At 36.8% G+C, this 20593-nt stretch overlaps 2 protein-coding genes across 2 annotated transcripts; both read right to left on the bottom strand.

The window, feature by feature from the left end:
* Nucleotides 1–559: 559 nt before the first annotated feature.
* LOC135156435 (growth hormone secretagogue receptor type 1-like) lies at nt 560–1381 on the bottom strand. Its single transcript, XM_064108921.1, has one exon. It carries the CDS (start codon nt 1379–1381, stop codon nt 560–562), a length of 822 nt encoding a protein of 273 aa, XP_063964991.1.
* A 6152-nt stretch (nt 1382–7533) lies between these two features.
* LOC129274968 (DDB1- and CUL4-associated factor 13-like) lies at nt 7534–20176 on the bottom strand. The gene is made up of 10 exons (XM_064108676.1): nt 20022–20176; nt 17296–17495; nt 16970–17077; nt 15501–15590; nt 14472–14627; nt 13673–13833; nt 13119–13283; nt 11677–11812; nt 10202–10365; nt 7534–9288 (listed from the first exon to the last, which is right to left on the bottom strand). Exons 1-10 carry the CDS (start codon nt 20092–20094, stop codon nt 9201–9203), a joined length of 1341 nt encoding a protein of 446 aa, XP_063964746.1. The 5' UTR covers nt 20095–20176; the 3' UTR covers nt 7534–9200.
* Nucleotides 20177–20593: the final 417 nt, after the last annotated feature.

Here is a 20593-nt window from a genome sequence, read left to right as displayed (position 1 = left end):
TTCATTAAGATATAAAATATCTATCCAAAAGGACTTTGGATATCATTATCCTATTTTTAGCTCTGAGTGACGTTTACATCGCTGAGACTCTTAAAGCAATTAAGGCATTTCTATTATCATGCCCTCTCTACACATCTCGGACGAGGATGACAGTTAATCATTCAATATCCTACCAAAAGGAATGACATGAGTGCTGTGCTTATGTACTCGGCCCTTATTGTCGCAGATAAAATACTTTCAAAGAACCCAGTAAAAGATTTTATGTTACTTGTCTTCCCCTTTAGATTTTGATGGTTTCGCTGTTTCACATTGTAATCATAACCATCGAGAAAGTATATCAGCTACATGCATAGAGATGTAGCGTTATTAGTATATATCTCTATGGCTACATGCAAGTTTAAGATATAAATGTAAATGTAATGTATTTCTCGTAAGTCATTGCTACATGTTGAATGATATAAAACAACACAGCAAGAGTCTAAATTATCGGATTTCATATTCCTTTCCTTTTGATACTTTGATGAATTTACAAATCTGTTGAATGAAAAGATAACTGATATCAAATTAGAAATAAAATTATGATTATACTCACGAGTACAGGTAACCAGGTACAGTAAAAAAGCACAGCGACGACAAGAACAAGTTTTGTAAATTCACGTATTGATTTTCTCTCCGTGGTCATTTCACCTCGGTCCGTTTTGAGTCTCCTCCTAAACCTTGTTAGTCTAACCATCAAGCACACATTCAGGACCAGGACCAGTACCATGGAGACCCAGCCCTGTGATATAAGAACTATGGGGAAGATGGTGTGGTACCAGACCTCCGGTTGCGTAGCGATCCAGGAACGGCAGAACCTGCTGCCGTGTTTCGACACAGCCGGTGGAGCCAGGCCCATGACGGGCAGACACGCGACAACGAACGTCGATCCGAAGATGACGACGATCATGGTTCGAGCTCGTCCGCGCGTGGTCCAGCTTTTGTATCGCAGCGGGAACGTGACGGCTAGCCATCGTTCTAAGGCCATGGCAGTGACGAGAAGCATGGCTGAATTTTGTAGCCAGTAGACAGAGAATTGGTAGAAAATACACGCTGCCTTGCCCCCGTGCCATGCGGATTCGGAACCAGGAGCAATGAAACTGGGTAGAGAAACCGGTAGAGGCAATAGCACCGAAAAGATATCATTGATCGCAAGAGTTCCAATCAGGATGTCTGTGACCGTCCTCTCGGCTCGGGTCTTGAACCTGAACACCACTATCACTGGCAGTATATTACCGAGCAGCGTCAAGGCTTCGGCGGATAAACTTAAAGCACCACTTAGATCTCTCTCAGGACGAATGGGGCTGCGCTCCTGCTCCAGCCCCTGGCCCTCCCGATAGGCCATCACCTCCTCCCGATAAACCTATCCTGTTCAACCAGAGTTAAAAAAAATGGAGATAAAACCCCTAACACCGGTCGGTAATCAAAAATTCGCGAATCCAAGAAGGTTAAAATCCAATTAAATTCCCATGATGGAATCTCCAAATGAAGCAAAGTGATAATTCCAGTTGGCGTTTTCAACATAAATTTTCGAGCAAAACCATAAATCACGTTCATTCAAGCCGACATCGAAAAACAGGTGACATAAATCATTTTCCCCGGTCGATTGAGAGAGCGAACAATCTCGCGCTCACGAGCAGCTGAGCTGAGAAGCGCCACGACCAGTTCAATACAAGATACCACTATTTACTTCATCAATAGGAAAAATATGTCAAGCACCTGCCGCTGGCTGAGGAAGATAGCATGCATACCAGCGTGCACGGTCCGTGCGTGCGCCAAAGATGCGGCTGAGATGCGGCCAGACCACACATAATTTCGTCCACTAATGATGATGAGGAGTTAAAAACTTGTTTAGATTATTGCTTTTTCATATGAACAAATAATCCTAGATTATTCATTTTGCGCATTTTAAACCAGACAATAATTCGTGCAGACAGACAGGGGCGGATCCAGGATTTTCCAAAATGGGGAGGGGGGGGGGGCACATTTTCTCGAGGAAAAGTTTGACATTAAAAAAAAGTTTAATTTAATAAAGGTCCTCACTTTCAAGGGGGGGGGCACACTTGTGTTTTAACGGCATTTTTACATTACAAATTTTAATTATGCCTCTCAAGGGGGGGGCACGAGCTGGCTGTGCCCCACCCTTGTGGATCCGCCAGTGGAGACAGATATTTATTCTTCTTTGTAAATGTAATTTAGCCCCTTATATACTAGTTATCTTAAGTCATGATTCAAGAATCTAATAGCGAATGTATTCTATCTTTAAAAGACTTGCCAGAAAAAAAAGAGAAAAAGAAGGGTTCGATGCAACAAAGAATATATGGTGATACAATTATATTTTCTTTCAATAATAATATTCCGTATATACGCCCTGTTGTTTCATCATTTTAATTGGCAAATGTAAAAGAATCGATATTAAAATCGTTCATTCTCATACAACATGGAGTGGTGGTGCCGTGGCCGAGTGGTCTAAGGCGCCGACTAGACATTTGAAAGTCCGGGGTTCGATCCCCGGCCACGGCACCTATGCACGTGAACGAGGAATTTATTGCTCATTTATCCTGTATTGAAATGAGTGGAAATGCTATATGCATTCTAGGAAACTAGTTGTGGACCTGTTCAAAAAACTCACCATGCATCATTAATACATTTTAAAAGTGAAAAAAATAACTCTTTTGAAAATTAAATTGACACGAACGCTTTAGAAGATATTACTAATTTATCTATTCAATTCAGTAGATTACTAAGCGGAGGAAGTTTTTCGCAACCACGTACTATGCAGACGCTTTTTCATGTTTTTGGAACAATGATAATCTATTGTTAACAGCCCTTAAAAAAGCAGACTTTGTCGAAAATCGGTGAATCAAAACAGCGGTATAGTCCTATAGACTCAGGAAAACGACATATTTGCAATTTCTCGTCAGCTCCGAATCTTAGGACGATCTGCTGTTGGCCGGTTCTTTAATTTTCGACAATGACCTCTAAGCCGTTCATTGTGATTTGACAGGCTTTTTTCATCGATTCTCAACGTTCCAGAAAGCGGCTGCGGAGTGGTTGCAAAAACTCGCTACTATAAATAGCACTCGATCAAGGTAATCTCCACTAACGGAAACAAAAGTCAATGTCTATTCAACTTCGTCAATCTTGTTAACTTACTTTAACTTTTACAGGACCTTTAAACCGCTTATCAATTACCCGAAACCTTGCGATTTCTAAGTTTGCTGCTCAAACAACGGTATCTCGTAAGGAGTGCAAATATGCATTTAGATGTAAGAAACACAGTACAACACCATAATTAATATGCTAATTGTTGACAGTAGGATTTTGGCAAGGATATAATCACAAAGCAGAAAATAAATAAAAATGTTTGGTCGGATATATAGGATACTTTATTGCTCACCTTATGTCATTTAAAATAATATTCTTTGAGAAAATAAATATAGATAAAGAAAGCTATATAGAATGGAAAGACACTATGCGTTAGAAAGACAAAAAAAAAAACGAATGCAAGAAAGGGAAAGAAGGATGAGAATAAGAATGACAAGATTATAAGGAGGAAGTTCGGGAAGGAATGAGGAAAAAGAAGAAGATAAAGAAGAAGAAGAAGAAAAAGTAGAGGAAGACGAAGAAAAATAAGAAGAGAAGAATAAATATATGATAAAGAAGAAGGAATAGGAGAAGAAGAAGAAACATAAGGAGGAGGAGGAAAAGGAGGAGAAGATGGAGAGAAAAAGAAGAAGAAAAAAGGAAGAGCAGAAGAAGATGAATAAGAAGAAGAATAAGAGGAAGGGAAAGGAGAGGGAGGAGAAGACAAAATAGATGATGAAAAAGAAGAAGGAAGGAGAGGAGAAGAAGAAGAAATATAAGAAGAAGGAGGAGGAGGGGAAGGGGAGAAGATGAAGGAGAGAAGAAGAAGAAAATGGATGGAGGCAGGAGGAAGCGAAGGAGAAGAAGAAGGAGGAGAAGAAGAAGAAGAAAGATGAGGAGGGGAAAAAATAGAAAAATAAGAAGCCCGTGAACATAGTCTATGAGAACATGGAGGAAATTCAAGTATAAGGAACATGGTTTTGTAGGAGTATCAAACATTTAAGCATAAAACCCCCATAAAATACAAGACGGACTGAAAATCTGCTATGAAAATCTACTGACATCCTGGGAATATACACATTTATCCAAATGCGATTAAAGAAAGGGGAATATTGTCACTCCTAGTCAAATATCGAGTCGAATTAGTTTCAGACAATTTTGCGCGATAACATCTCTTATAAGAAGCTTTTCGTTGATATCATTTCTCGGAATCTTGCAACGTGACATGGATTTGAAAATTTTGGTTCAAGTTTATCACGCCTTTTTAGAATATTTAAGTAAGTCTATCACGTTTTGCTGAAGGGGATTAGTCAATTTGAATAAGATCTTGTTAAAAAGTAGCAAATATATATAAGGGTGGAACTATACGAGAGGTCACGTGGTGACTGCCCTGTAAAATTGTTAAAGGGGGGGGGGGTGAAAGGGTAGAGGGAGAAGCAAGATCTGTCTTAGACAATGTCTCTCATTTATGTGGAAGCGCCGTGGTGTGGCGGTTCTGACTCTCGCCTTGTAATCAGAGGGTCGTGTGTTCGAATCCCACCATGGCCTAGCGTCCTTTGGCAAGACGTTAATCCACAAATTGCCACTCTCCACCCAGGTGTTAAATGGGTACCCGGTAGGATGCGAAAGCCTATGTAGTATGCCTAGCAATTGAGTCTTGGAACTCTTGTCGGGATGCTCCCCAGGAAGTGGAGAAGGTGCATACATTGTATGCAGGCATGCAAGGATCCGATGACCGGGGTAATGATTTATCTGTAAAGCGCTTAGAGACGTCGTTCCGATGTGTTAAGCGCTATATAAATGCGGATTATTATTATTATTCCTTCGTTCAATTTACACTTTTAAATCCAGCTATGAGTTATCCTATCCTTAATTACTTTTTGTTTTGGGATTTCATTAAGCACAATTAGGCCTACCGGTGTTAAGATGAGGGAGTCTACGGGGCATGGACCTCGCCCCCCCCCAATTTTGATAAGGAAAAAGGAAGAAAAACAAAGAAAGTGTCGACGCACGACTGATTGGAGAACACAGCAAATGTATTGAAAATACCCTTCAAATTTGGAGAACAGCAGGGAGGCCTTTGTCGAAAATTTGTGATCCAGAACACAGCAAATTCGTCCTTAGATTCGGAGCTGAAAAAAAATTGCAAATATATCGTTTGTCCAGAGTCCAGGACAAAACTGCTGTTTTGATTCACCAATTTTCGACAAAGACTTCTTGGTTGCACTTTGTCATAAAGGGCATTTGACAATACATTTCCTGTGTCCTTGAATCCGTCCTGCGCTGTGGAGCGAAATTTCCTCTTGCTTTCTATTTGGGGACCTGACCGCGTGCGCGGAAACATATAGTTCTTACAGCGAAATTTTACAAAACTCAGTCCACCTAAATGTTCACTGTGCATTGTTTTTTTTTCAATCGCACCCAGCTTAGCTCCCTCGATCCAATCCCTCGATTTTCGAGTCAAATTTGAGAATTATCCAAACTCTCTCATTCTTTCTTTTTCTTGTGCTTCTCCGAATAGAATATTCCTTGATAGAAGGCGTCACATAAAAGCCTATTATTATAATTGTTATTATTATTGTCGGTGTCGTTGTAATATAAGCCAGTGATCGTATATACCCTAATGATGAGAATGTTCTGAATTAATATATTTTTGAATATTTGTATATGAGTGTATGCCTAAAAATCTCTGAGAGAGGAGGCCCATTGGACATGACTGGAATAAAAATAATAAATAAAAGAAAATCTTTATTGAGTATGTAGGTAAGTATCATGGCGACAACCACTATCTCCGCATAACACGCTCCCGGTAATTATCGCTTTGATACATATTTCTAGATATCCATCTTGACTTGTGATCGCACCGCTCTTTTACCTTGAACCGTGCGTCAATCAAACACGCAGGTGTAATGATGACACCCATTAGCGTGCGGTTACACAATTAAATCCATTTCTGTAACTCGGGAGATAGAGTAGCTGTTTTATTGTGCCGACCGGTAAGGACACACCTCTAGTCGGACACAACATGACGAGATAATGAAGCATCATGTTATAGACTGTGGTCTATGGAGTGTTGATATTGCATGTCGTACCTGGGAGGTATGATCACTGATGATGGAATTGATCTGCAGACCTGCATTCGATATAGGTCATTTCTTTTCAGGGTGCGATTTTTTTTTCAGTTAGTAAACTAAACTAAACGTGAAGTCCCCAAAGCAAGAAGTTATTTTGTTTTCAACTAGGCAACCACGAACAGCTTCAGATCCGTGTTTTGGTGAAAATTTTCCCACTGTCAATGAGGGTTTAGTTTGTCTTGCATTTTTGGCGGGTATTTATTTTATATTTTCCTTTTCTCACCATAGTTTGAGAGCTTTGAAAATTTTCTCGCTCGGTCGCTACACGCTCCCTTGCAAAAATAACATCTGAATACATTAATGCTCTCTTTAAAGTGCCAGTATAGCAAGTCAGCGCTTGCTCCGGATTACCCAAAAGCTTCATGACAACGAAAAAAATAGAAAGGAGAAAAGCAAAGAAAAGCAAAGGAACAGGGGTGGAATATGATACTACGTACTGGAGATTTTCATTTAAAAAATGCCAACATTTTGTTCACTCGGTCGGGCATTTTTGTTAAAAATAATCTCTCATATACCAAGCTGTGCTCCCTCAAAATTTTTGGCTCGTTATAAGCCATTGGTTTTCCTCCTTATACCTCGCTATTTCCTGCTCATCTTTTTTTCAGTTTTTTTACATGATTCGTCTTACTCTGCCTCCAATTATTCTCCCAATTCGCTATCTCATAATAATCTGAAACTAAAAACAAGGCGTTTCTTTTCCAGGTTTCCAATTTCGTAAACCCCCATATCCGCTCTCCTTTGATTATCCTCTATCTCTACAGACTAAAATAAGGTGTTCCCTTTATATTCTTTTCCATATTACCAATTTTGTATAACCTCTATCCCCATTGTCCAAATAAACAAAACACTCATTATCCCACTTTCGTTAAGTCCCGATCCCCACTCCCTCGCCAACCATCTCTTTTTTTCTTTCCCACTTTCTTTTATTTCTTTCTTCCTTCCTTTCTTTCCCACTCCCCCCCTCATCTGCCGCTCTCATTTTCTATTTACCTATTATTTTCCTCTCTCTCCCTCCCTCCTTTGATCACAATACTAATTCTGCACTCTCCCTGCTTCTTCTACAAATTTTGTAAATATCTATGCGAAGAGATGTTTGGTATAAACTACAAACCCTGAGAATAGCGATGAACAGATGCATTCCAAAACTTGGGACAATAAACCCCCAACTTTCAGTATGTTCTGGGACAAGTTGGAAAAAGTTATGTAGTCCCTAAATCAAACACAAATGCCTATCTTGACTTAAGAGATAAATTAAAGTAGATGCAGTAAACACTGATTTCATGAGAAAGTCTGTTAAACCATGGACCTAGGTCCATGGTTAAACCAAGTTTAATTGTCTCTAAATTCATCTAGATCTGGGCCCCGTCTTACAAAGAGTTGCGTTTGATTCGATCAGTCGAAACTATGGACAGCCAGCAACGTCAACATATAAAATGCTTGTTTGTTCAACAATTTTTCTAGATATGAATGTATATCCATAAATTCATTGATTTCTTAACAATTTGGTGTTCTCCTTTGTTTACAAAGGACATTTTACAAATTTCCTGTAGAAAAAATTAGGACACTGATGGATTTCCATAGAGTTACGATTGATTAGATCAATCGTAACTCTTTGTAAGACGGGGCCCTGGTACTGTAGGCCTACAGTTACATAAAATTCTTTCATATTTGCCCTCACCCTCTTTCCCTCCCTTTCATCTATGCATCTTTCTTTTTACATCTTTTTTTCTCACACACTTTCATATCACCTACATGATTCACAGTGAATTCTCTCTTTAGTCTTTACATATAATAATCTGAAGTACTCTTTATTACTCTATTATGAATAAAAATCACTAAAGTCACCACACAACATGTTAACGAATAAATGAATCAAAAGGTGAATATCAAGGAATCAAAATACAACATACTTTACTTTGCTCCCCCTTTCCATCAATTCCTTTTTAGATTACCCGTAGGTTTAGACTGTCCTTTTGTATTTTATATTCTAGTCATAATTTCATAACAAATACTATTTTTTGTTTAAATATGGTTGGCCGCTCTATGTATATGATAATATTTTGATTGATAATTAGTTTTCATTAAAACCTGCAGTATTTCATCAAAAAATATAAAAAATACAGGAAAAAACATAAAACTTGGTATCTCTTGTATCAGAACATTAGTATCACTATTCCCTCCAAGATGGATATTCAAATAGTGGAAGCTTTTCAAATAATTTGAATAGAATGTCCTGGGCATCATCTCACAAATAAGTGTGATTGTTATCATCAGTCTTAAATATTATGGAAAGCAAACTACACCATAGTTCTTTGTATAGAACTTGTCAGATCTGACTAAATTAATTAATTCAATCAGAGAGTAAGAAACAATCAGACACTGGTCCTTCTCTGCCAATCAAAAACAAGGAAAATTGTCAGCTATGACTTGTTGATAAATGTCGCTGAAATGATTCACTGAAATGGCAGATGAATTTTAGATCACGGTGTGGCTGGCTTTCCACAGTTGGGACTGATTGGATCGATGAAAATCCTTTGTAAAAGCAGGGGCCTAGGCTGGAATGATGGTGTGGCTGGCTTTCCATAGTTGAGACTGATTTGATCGATGAAAATCCTTTGTAAAAGCAGGGGCCTAGGCTGGAATGATGGTGTGGCTGGCTTTCCATAGTTGGGGCTGATTGGATCCATCACACTTCTTGGTAAAACAGGGCCCTAACCTGGAATGATGGTGTGGCTGGCTTTCCATAGTTGGGACTGACACTTTTTTGTAAAACAGGGCCCTAGCCTGGAATGATGGTGTGGCTGGCTTTCCATACGTGAGACTGATTGGATCAATCACAATCCTTTGTAAAAGCAGGGCGCTAGCGTGGAATACGCTATAAAGCAGGCATTATGTGCATAATGTTCACAAAAATGAGAAATAAATGTCAAAGAGAGCATCTGATCATTCAACTTCTGATAGGATATGTTTCTTCCTTTCTGCTTTAAATGGCACTGTTCCTGGCTTGCTGTGTTTTCTTCGGTTGTGCTCCCTAAAAATAAAACAAATTGAGAAGAGATACATGTACATGAATGAAAATATCAACGAATAAATAAATCAATCAATCAACGAAGAACAAATGAATACATCACTGAATGAATGAATAAATAAACACTGGTATGAATAAGCATATAAAAAAGTAGGTTAATAATTCATTGCATAAAAAATAGTAAAAAAATAAAGATATATACATTAAATAATCAAATAATCAATCAATGTAAAAAGATAAATAAATAAATAAATAAATAAAAAAAGATAAATAACTAATGAAATCTGTAAAATAATAAACTAGACCGACAGTAAATACATATGTGAATAGATAAATAAATAATCATTAATCAATGAATCAATAAATTAATAAAATTTAAATATAAAAATGAATAAATTAGTACAAGTCAATAAATGAACGAAGGAATTCATAAACATTCCAAATTACATTCAATATTCATTCGAAACAGTAAGAAGTGTTACATGTGAGGGTGCTATGCTTCTGAGCAACAGCTATTTATTCATTATGCATTCAACACCCTTGACTAGCATGAAACACTGCTCATTTTGTTTGTATATGCCTACATGTCTATCGAAAAGTGATTCATGATTTATATTAAGTAAGTTTGTATAAATAAATAAATAAATAAATGAATGATAATAATATTACTAGTGATGATGATGGTGACAATGATGATGATAATGATAAAATTTTGTGACGATGATGATGATGATTATGATGGGGTCAATGATGATGTTGGTGAAGGTGTTATTGAAGTTGATAACGACAATAATTAAAAAAAATAATAATGATGATGACAACAACAACACCAACAACAATAATAATGATCACAATCACTTAAAAGTGTGATAAAAAAAACCAAACGGACAAAAAGAGATGAAACAGGAATACATACTTTCGTTTTCTTGATTCCTTCTGTATGCGTATTGTCTTGGTCTCCTTATAGACCATATTAGGTACGTGACGATGTCTGCTGATTCTCTTAACCTGAGGATGATGCTGGAACTTCTCTTTTAGTTTGGAATTGTACAGGGTGGAAGCCTCTTCTCTTCGATTCAGCTGTGGAAAGACACACATCAATATCAACTTTAAAGGTAGAGGAAAGTATTTGCAGCCAAAAATTATTTCATGAGAAAGTCTTTTAAATCAAGGTTACTTGCAACCATATTGTCATATATCTACATCTGGTACATTGATGTAAACTTATCTTTGCAAAATCATGAAATTTTAATAGCTCAAAATCGATAATTCTGATGATCACTAACACAGAAAAGCATATGTGGGACAGTGTATTAGTATTGCTTGGAAAAATACCAGACATTCGATGGAATTTCATGCTAATTTTCACTCATTTCTCATTAATTGCACATTTCCTTCCAGAGCCATTTGGCACATATTTTTCATTTATACATACAAGCACTTGATTGGTAATATTTTTTAATTCTGTTTGAACTCAGTTTTAGATAGCTACCACAACTGGAATCTATCTTTATGTACAAATGAAATTAAGTGTTTGAGAATGTCTTTTCCTTTCTTTTTTCTTTTGTTTCCTTAAATGGCTGCCAATTATGTGTAGATTTTGTGATTGTATTTGATTTAGAACACCTAATTATACACAAAAATTTTTTTTTTAGAATGCATCACACAGAAAGTATACTTATTAAAGGGAAATTCCATAAAAAATCACAATTTTTTGTCTGTCTGACCCCTATATTCTCTATACCAACTTCACATCAAAAACTGCTCAGGCCACAATCTGGTTTTGAGCATTACAACTTTTATTATGAACTAGAAAGTAGAGAACTAAAGAAACTTTCGGTCCTTTCACACAGTACCAAAATCGTAATTGAATGATGATTCCAGTGAAAAATAATTCTAATGATGAATCTTTAGCATGTGTAGAACCAAACTAGAATCACGAACGCTAATCACAATCACTCCGTAGGTGAATTCCAGTTCACTCAAATTATGTATGAATTTTACGTCTGAAAGGGTTGACCTCCGAAACATCTTTTGGGGAGCGGAGCTTACGTGACCTTTCAAGCACTTCCGTAGATAATACAATTATCATGCACTCATTGTAGTTTGTATTTGCGACGCAGTGCTTTGATTGACAAGTCACCAAGGACATAATACCGCCTTCGCTCAGGAATTCGAATTCAAATCAGATCAAATTTAAATTTCGAGTGAACGTGTGAATGGTACGATGATTCTAAAGATGAATTGCAATGATCATTACAATGGTGATTCAAGATTCTCGTGTGAAAAAGCCCTAAATTCAATAACACATCCTTCTGTAAAAATAGGCCAAGAATATCATAAACAATTGAACATACATTGTATTGAATAACTATTTCAAAAGATAGTTACCTTTCCAAGTTTCTCTGATGCGTTGGCCTTCCATATCCTGATATTCATCTCATCGGATCCACTGAGAATGTACTTGTTATCAAGACTCCACCTTACACAGCTTACATGTTGCATGCGTTTGGTATGGTATATCTCACTAGACAAACAGGAATTAAATAAAAAGAAATCAGATATTTTTTTATCAACTGAGAATGTACTTGTTATCAAGACTCCACCTTACACAGCTTACATGTTGCATGCGTTTGGTATGGTATATCTCACTAGACAAACAAGAAATAAATAAAAAGAAATCAGATATTTTTTATCAACTGAGAATATACTTGTTATCAAGACTCCATCTGACACAGCTGACATGTTGCATATATATATTTGTATGGTAAATTTCACTAGACAAACATGAAAAATCAAAATAAATCAGATATTTTTTTGATCCACTGAGAATATGTTGTTATCAAGACTCCATCTCACACAGCTAACATGTTGCATATGTTTTGTATGGTATATTTCACTAGACAAACATAAAAAATAAAAAGAAATCAGATATTTTTTTGATCCACTGAGAATATGTTGTCATCAAGACTCCATCTCACACAGCTGACATGTTGCATATATTGGTATGGTAAATTTCACTAGACAAACAGTAAATAACAAGAGTGTCACTAAGGCGAGCACATAAAACGCCCGTAACACGGAAAATGGAGTTATTGGTCAAGCAAGAAAAGTGGAAGGTGGCGACTTCACCTTTGACCTTCTGACCTCAAAATCAATAGAATTGCTAGGATCTATGCTAGTATCATACACACCAAATTATATGAGCCTAGGTTAAGTTAAACTAAAGTTAACGCGTTAACAAGGACTTTAGAAGGGTAAGATGAAAACATGTCAGTGTGACCTTGACCTTTTGACCTCAAAATCAAGAGGCTTCCTGGGATCCATGCTAGTATCATACACACAAAATTATATGAGCCTAGGTTAAGTTAAACTAAAGTTAACGCATTAACAAGGACTTTAGAAGGGTAAGATGAAAACAATGTCATTGTGACCTTGACCTTTTGAACTCAAAATCAATAGGCTTCCTGGGATCCATGCTAGTATCATACACACCAAATTATATGAGCCTAGGTTAAGTCAAACTGAAGTTAACGCGTTTACAAGGAAAAGTTAATGGACGGACGGACACCGAGCGTGATACCATAATACGTCCCGTCTAGACGGGCGTACTGTATAAGTCTAGGCGGGCGTATAAAAAAGAAATAAGATATTTTCGATTTTCTCCAGCGGCCTCGTGACTTGGGAAGACCGGCATCGACTACATCCCTGGTTATTATCATTTACTTACTACACTTCTAATTGTCTGATGATTCTCATCATCTAAAGGACTGTGACTAGAAGCATTGTTAGATATTCACAGTTTACAGGTAAATGATGTCCATTTGACTTACCGACTGTGCCCTTTATCCGCAGCATAGATCCGGATGGTCTTATCAAAGCTGCCAGTCACAAACTCCTTGCCTGTCGGTGAGTAATCTACGTCCACAACCGCCGAGACGTGGTCCATGTGAACATTGAGGGCAGTCTTTAACATTCTCATGTCAAATGTGTATAAGCTGAAAGAGAGACAAACATACTTGTTTTTTTTTAAGGTCTTATCAAGGAGTAATAATAAAACTTGAGAACTTCTGAACATTGTGAAAACAGCTGCCTCTTCCATATTGATTATAAATATTTGTAAACTTGTGATTCCATAAGAGTACACCAGCCTCTTCTAGCTTTGTTAACAAAAATAATGTGTACAATACAGGATGGACTGATGTAATATGAAAAGAATAAGGAATAGCAGACAGAAATAGTGAGAAAGAAGAAGTATTTGATAAGAATAATACTTGCTTGCTGGTTCAATGTGTTTCTTTACCATAAACCATTTCCAAATGAAATCTTACGAATCTTGAGAAGAACCATTACTTTAAAACAGGAGTTGGAGTTTGAATCAGCTTACTTATAATCTTCATTAGCTGCAGTGAAAACGAAAGCCTCCATCGGATTCCAGGCAATTGTGTTTGTTCTCATCTCCATGACGACCTTCCTGAGTGGTGCCGCCCCTCTCATGTCGTACAGAATGATGTTCCTATCCTGCGTGCAGCTACCCAGCATGTACGTCTGAAAGAAATGAGAGATTACAGAATAATGCTCAGTTTCATGAAAATTGCAACCCATTGCTAGCAAATACTGGATTTATTTGACAAATTGGCAGTCTGAGAAGAAACTGATATGGCTTCAATATAGCATCCATTAGCTGCTAATTTTTATTATAGACAGCCATATGTATCATGGCTAAATTAAACTAAGTTCCTTTAGAATTCAATTTTATGGTACCTTTATGCAGTTCAAAAACTGAATTGTACAATGTACAATTTACAATGTCTCAATTAAAAATATACATGGTATGAAATTAAAAGCATTCACATATATAAATTGCACAGAGAATCATTGATAAAAGTAATAAACACTAAAACATGCATTGATAAAATGTCCTTAAAAATGAATAAGAGGAGAGATTAGAATGAAGTGTGTGTTGGGGAGAGGGGAGAGCTTGAAAGGGTGCAGCAGCCAAAAATGATATATCATTATTTTTTGTTCAGAATCCTTTAATGGGAACACATCTAGTCCCTCTGAGAGCATATTAAAGTAGGTATAACATTTCCTATCACATTCATACATCAAAATTTTCATTAAACACATGACACAATAAATGCATTGCATTACCCTCTATATTTGACCTTGATAAGTAAACTCACCTCGACTGGGTTGAATTTGATGCTGTGTATACTATCCGACCCCCATGAGTATGATCTGATGGGGTCAGCATGCGTCTCGTCCCAGATGTCGACCTTTGACCCGCATGTAGCGTAAGTAGAATCCTTCCAGTGGTGATCGATTGAGATGAACATATTCTGAAAATAAGAGATGCATGGTTGTTGTACATTTACATGAATATGCAAAAAGTTGCTTATGAGAGTATATGATCTGACCGGGCTTGCCCCTTAAAATTGTAGGTGAACGGAGCAGCAGGTAGGAGGGCACCAGCCCCCACCAGGATCTAGCTAGGAATTCCGGTTGGTGATACAAAACTGTTCTTTTTGAAATCATGTACTCGGTTGTATTTGTTAAGATCTCTTTTTTATTTGTTTATATTAGTTGTTGTTTGTATATCCAAAGGAACTGTTGCTGGGCTAGCGCCACGAGCGTCTCTGGACGGTGTGTGCGCTCAACAAGATATCACAATTATTAATATTATATACCAGATGACAGTTTAAAGTATAAAATATTGAAGGATTAAATAAAAAAATTCATCCACAATATTAAATTTGCTTACAATGAAAATCCTCTCCTGCAAGTGATTTTGTGTTCAATGATGCATATATCTGATTTATTGCCACAACTATAAAATATAAAATAAATAAATGAAATATAAAATTTCTCTCTGCTGGTACCCATCTACCGGCAGAAAGAAATTTCTCAAAAAAGGCGTAAGCACTGAAATCGGTAGCCTAGTTTAGCCAGGGAAAAACTGTAGCGCCTTGGGCACCTAATTAACAAGGTGGATATGTACGTAACATAAATACCCTATATCATAATCATCATCATGATTAAAAAATCATCATCCGGACAGGTTTAGGCCTAAAGGTTGATTATTATAGGTACATTATCTTTTCCAAGAATGGGGTCTCAAAAAACTTGGACCTGCACTTCTGACTTATGCTTTTAATGGATGCTTTTCTAATTTTGGTAGTGCAATGATCAATAAATATCATGACTATCGATACCTTCCCAATAATGGTATTCAAAGGTTCTTGGCTTGTGTCGTTCATTCTCTGGAACGTCCTCCATTTCTTGATTGTTTTGTCATCTCCGACCTGCAAGGGAAATGAAATTGAAGAGGTTTTGATGGTTAGCAAATAATTCATGTTGGTGTACTGATGAAGTGATTTGAATAGAGTTTTCCTTCAATAGCAAAGCTACACAAAAATAGTGAATGCATTCATATTGCCGAGATAGTGGTAGTTGGCACCATCCACCACAACTATAGGCAATTCAATTGCCTTAAAGGTCAAGTCCACCCAAAAAATGTTGATTTGAATAAAAAGAGAAAAATCAAACTAGCATTCACTCACTATTTGGTTTGCTTTTATTGTTTGAATTACACAATATTTCATTTTTTTACATATTTGACAAGGACCAACTTGGCTGAACCATATACTTTTAAACAATGCTAATTCCACATGATGAAGGGGAATTAATCGTTGTTTCGCTTGACAATGAGGAAAAAATTAAAATATTTCATGTAATAAACTACAAAAGAAATTGTGAGTGGATGACGTCATCAGTCTCCTCATTTGCATACTAACCAATATGTGCATCTAACCGTTTTGTGAAATTAAGCGAAACTTTAAAATGCCATAACTTTCTTATTTTACATCCGATTTTGGACAAATTTTCAGTCTTATGCTTGTTAGATTTTTCTCTTTTCATTCAAATCAACTTTTTGTTGGGGTGGATTTGTCCTTTAAATACCATTTCAAAATTATTTCTTTAGAAAAGGGGGTACATTTCTCAACAAAAATCTTGACACCTGCAGAGCTCATCAGATGCCAAGTAGCGCTGGAGCGTTGTGGCCCAGTGGATTAGTCTTCTGACTTTGAAGCATAGGGTCGTGGGTTCGAATCTCAGCCATGGCGTAATTTTCTTCAGCAAGAAATTTATCCATATTGTGCTGCACTCAACCCAGGTGAGGTGAATGGGTACCCGGCAGGATTAATTCCTTGAATGCATGAGCGCTGAAAGGCAGCTCAAGCTAAAGCCGGGGTAATAATAATAATAATAATAACAATGCGCCTCGGAATAGAATATTTCTAGATAGATGGCGCTATATAAATGCCTATTTTTATTAAGTATTTGCAGAAGCTTATAACGGTCAGTAAAAATCACTGCTTTTTTTCTTCATGCATTGCTAAACCTGAATGAGGAACCTGAACTGAAATTGCTGAATTTCAACAATGTAAGAAATCTGATCTTGGTAGGATACACAAATGTTTACTGTTAGTCCACGCATATATTGCTTTCATCACATGTGTAATGTATAATTATATGTGATTGCACCTATGGGTAAGATACAGTACACAGTGCAACAAACTTACATTAAAGACAGTACTAAGAGTACTGCACTTTCATTTTGCAAGGTTACTCAAAGGCTATGTGTGAATATTTTTTTACAGTTTTTTTTTGTTTTACTTACTGTGAATAAGAACTGGCCAGTCTTATCCATACACAACCCTCTCACGAAACCTTTGTGTGCATTGATAGTTCTTTGACATGCTCTTGTCGAGAGATCCCAAAGTCTGACCTGAAAAAAAAAAAACAGAGAGTTTCTTATTTCAAATTCTAATCAACTTAAATATACTTGACAAGCATGCGTTACATACATGTAAATAAATTATTGTAGCACTTGATGTTACAGGAAGAAAATAAACCTAAAGAATCATAATAAATTAATTCATCGCATGGAATTAAAATGCACAAATGTTTCTAAAGCAAAGAATGAAAAAAAAAGAGAGTTCTCACCGTGCCATCGCATCCACCTGAGGCCACAGTTGATAAATTGGTTGGATGTTTTCTGAGGCAATGAACAGAATCGGTGTGACCTTCCAGTGACCCCAGAAAAGGCTTTGCAAACACTCTCTCCAATTTGGTAGCATTCAAAGCTCTCATATACTCCCTTGGTGCCTCAAATGGGTGCAGGGATGGGTCGTAATTACGAGGAACTGAAAAAAGAATGGAAAATTACTGAGGTCTACAAAGAAACAACATAAAGAAAGATAAATGACAACAGGGCAAATTTCACTTTAATTATAAGTGGCCTATTTCTAAAAGTTGAAATAGGCCCTATTGCTGAACTTAATATATAAAAGCGATAGCCCCATAATTAAAATGCTAAACCTTTTTAACAGAACAATTTTTAAATATTTAATTTCACAGGTGGTTTTAATATTCATCACTCACTGACTTGAGCAAATTCTGGGAAAAAATGAGATTAGTTTGGTTACTTACATAGAAATGTCTTGAAAATGTTTAACCCCCCCCCCATAAAAAAGCCCCCAACTTGTCCGTGGCCATGCCATCAATCTCTTTCGCCATGCATTTATTACCAGTCCATCCGCGACTAGCTTCCTCTATAAAATTACCAAAAAAGCTGACCATGTGCACTATTAACTATAGCTCTAGTCTCTAGTCTCTAGTCTCCACATCTCTCATACTGTACCTCCTTTCTCTCTTAAAAACGTGACTATCACCGGTATCTGTTCAACTGAGAGGGAGGAAGTGCTTGGAGCACATTTTTCTGTTTCATTCATCCATGCAGCAACCAGCTGTAGATCTTTGGGATGAAGAGGAAGCACGTTGTTCACCTTTTTTTATCCTCTGCTTTTCGGAAATTGCATGTTCATAATGGGATTAAACCAGGGTGACCAGACGTCCCTTATTTCCCAAGATCATCCCGTATTTTGCTCCTTTGTCCCGGCATCCCGACAAACCCTTCCCGGATGCCTTTTTGTCCCATATTTTGGAATATTGCACAAAATATAATAAATACATGGAAAAGTGAAGAATTTTCATCAAATAACTAACAGATGACGAAGCAGAGACAACAATAAAATCGATAACTGTAGACTTTTGCAAGTTCTGCGGTGATTTACTTGCTACCCAATACATTGCAAACAAACTGGCCTGCTGCCTGTGTGTGGCAGGCTACTAGCTAGGCATGTAGCATCGGAGCAGATTCATAATGGTGCAAACAATCTCACATGATAAACAGTTTTTCCACCAAAATAATCACGAAATCGGCCGGAAATTTTTATAATTATATTATGGATTCTCAGATTACTGATTTGGTGATGTAATCGGAGGAGCAAGTTTTTGAGTTTTCAACTAGATCTAGTTGTTTCTGCTTTCGTTTTGTTGTCATCGGTGCGAACTTGTAATGGGATGAGAGATGCCTGTGTGTGATGCCGCGATGTTTCACATTATTTTTAAATTTGGCAATGTTCACTTTGAAATTTTATTCATTTCTAAAACATTTTATTTTTGTTTAATTTAAAAAATATATAACCCCCCCAAATATCATCAAGATTTTTGATAGATGATTGGATTTTTTTTTTCTAGTTGTTTCAGCTTTCGTTTTGAGTTTTGTTGTGATCGGTGCGAACTTGTAATGGGATGAGAGATGCCTGTGTGTGATTCACACAGGCATCTCTCTATTCAAATCACTTTATTTTTCCAGCTGGCCTTTTTATTTGTTCCATCTATCTTCATTTCCTATCTTTCTTTCCTGATCCTTTCTCTCACTCTGTTCATTGTTCTTTTTTTCCTTCTTTTTATTTCTTTTTATTTCCTTCATTCTTTCTTTCCTTAAACTTTTCTTTGCTTCCTTCTCCCTTCCTCTCCTTTTTCTTGTTGGTCTTTCTCTCCTTCCATTATTTTCTTTTTTTTTCATTCTCTCCTCACTTCATTCTTTCCTCCCTCTCTCTCATTCTTTATTTTGTTTTTTTTCTTCTAATTTATTTTCCCTTATTCTTTCTTCCCCTTCCTTCCTTCCTGTTTTTCTTCTTTCTTTCTCCTTTTTTTCTTAACTTTCTTTTTTTCCTTTCCTTATTTTCTTCCAGTTCCACACCTTCATCGTCCCTTCCTTTCTTTTTCTTCATTCATTTCAAATGACGGAAACCTTTTTTCTTTCTGTCATCCTCTATTCTTTCTTTGTCTTTTTTCCTTCATTTTCTTTACTTCATTTTCCCCTTCATTTTTCTTTCTTTCCTCTCAATTCATTTATTTTCTTTCTCTCCTTCATTCCCTTTTCTTTATAATTTTTTACAAGTCTAACACTGTGCCTGGGCTGTAGCCTTCTTTGTTTATTTATTTTTTGGTTTTGTTAAGACCTGGCTCGGTCGATCTGCTCGTGCAGCGTGCTTGTCGATGGTCCCGTATTTCATTTTGTGAAATCTGGTCACTCAGACTCAGTCTGATTGTCTCTGGAGTCTGGATTAAACTGTCCATTCATTGGTGGTCACCTAAATATTGTATCAAAGGTGACCGCACATGCATTTTTACAATTGTTAAAGCTGTTATAAAGCAAAGAGTCCGTGTTTATTTCTCGCCATCATCAATTCAGTACCGGTACCGTATCACTTTCCAGCAATTCCAACTACGAGTGGGACTACAACGAAGAACAAGAGAAAAACACCATTCACTAAACTGTCACACACACTTCTTTACAGTATTAAAGATCAAGAACATACCTTTGTGTATATCATGCTTAGTTTCTCGGACGTAATCATCTGGATTTCTACTCAGAACCTTCACTTTCACCATCTTTTAATGCAATTTTATTCCGGCTTTCGATGAAGACGAAGTCAGCATGTCCTTCCCAATGGTATCGGCAATGTTTCAAATCGGCGATGAAAAAAAAAGAGGGGGGGGGGGGGGCTCGGGCGATTGCTTTTGATTGATTTGCTCTGTTTTATTCATTTTCTTCTGCAGAACACTATAATATGCTGAAAAAAAATACAAGAAAGATTTCTGATAGTAAATCATAAGTATTCATCAATAGATATAAAATCACTTGTGAAAAATGGATTGTGTAGTAAATATTGATAAAAACAATGGTGATCGCTTGCTTTAAAAATAGAATAAAAGAGGTCTATGGTGAAAAATAGACGATTACGATGATGATGATGATTTTTGGGGGTTATTTTGTGATTCAAATTACTCAATATTTTTGTTTTCGTAAAGTCATGCATGGAATAATGTATTTCTGCAGGGATTTATATTACATGACGTATAGGGGAATCGCTCAGGCTCGCATCTTCAG

This window comes from Lytechinus pictus, chromosome 13 (genome assembly GCF_037042905.1).
Source record: "Lytechinus pictus isolate F3 Inbred chromosome 13, Lp3.0, whole genome shotgun sequence".
Lineage (NCBI taxonomy): Eukaryota > Metazoa > Echinodermata > Echinoidea > Temnopleuroida > Toxopneustidae > Lytechinus > Lytechinus pictus.
Note: the sequence above shows the minus strand (reverse complement) of the source record. Positions and strands in the feature narration are given on the sequence as shown.

Excerpts from the sequence above, each read along its gene's own strand:
- LOC135156435 (XM_064108921.1), bottom strand. The coding sequence starts at position 1,381 with ATGGCCTATCGGGAGGGCCAGGGGCTGGAGCAGGAGCGCAGCCCCATT.
- LOC129274968 (XM_064108676.1), bottom strand. The coding sequence starts at position 20,094 with ATGGTGAAAGTGAAGGTTCTGAGTAGAAATCCAGATGATTACGTCCGA. Across the intron at positions 14,628-15,500 it reads TGAATACCATTATTGGGAAG|AATATGTTCATCTCAATCGA; the intron begins GTATCGATAGTC and ends TCTTATTTTCAG. Across the intron at positions 13,284-13,672 it reads GCAGCTAATGAAGATTATAA|CTTATACACATTTGACATGA; the intron begins GTAAGCTGATTC and ends TCTCTCTTTCAG.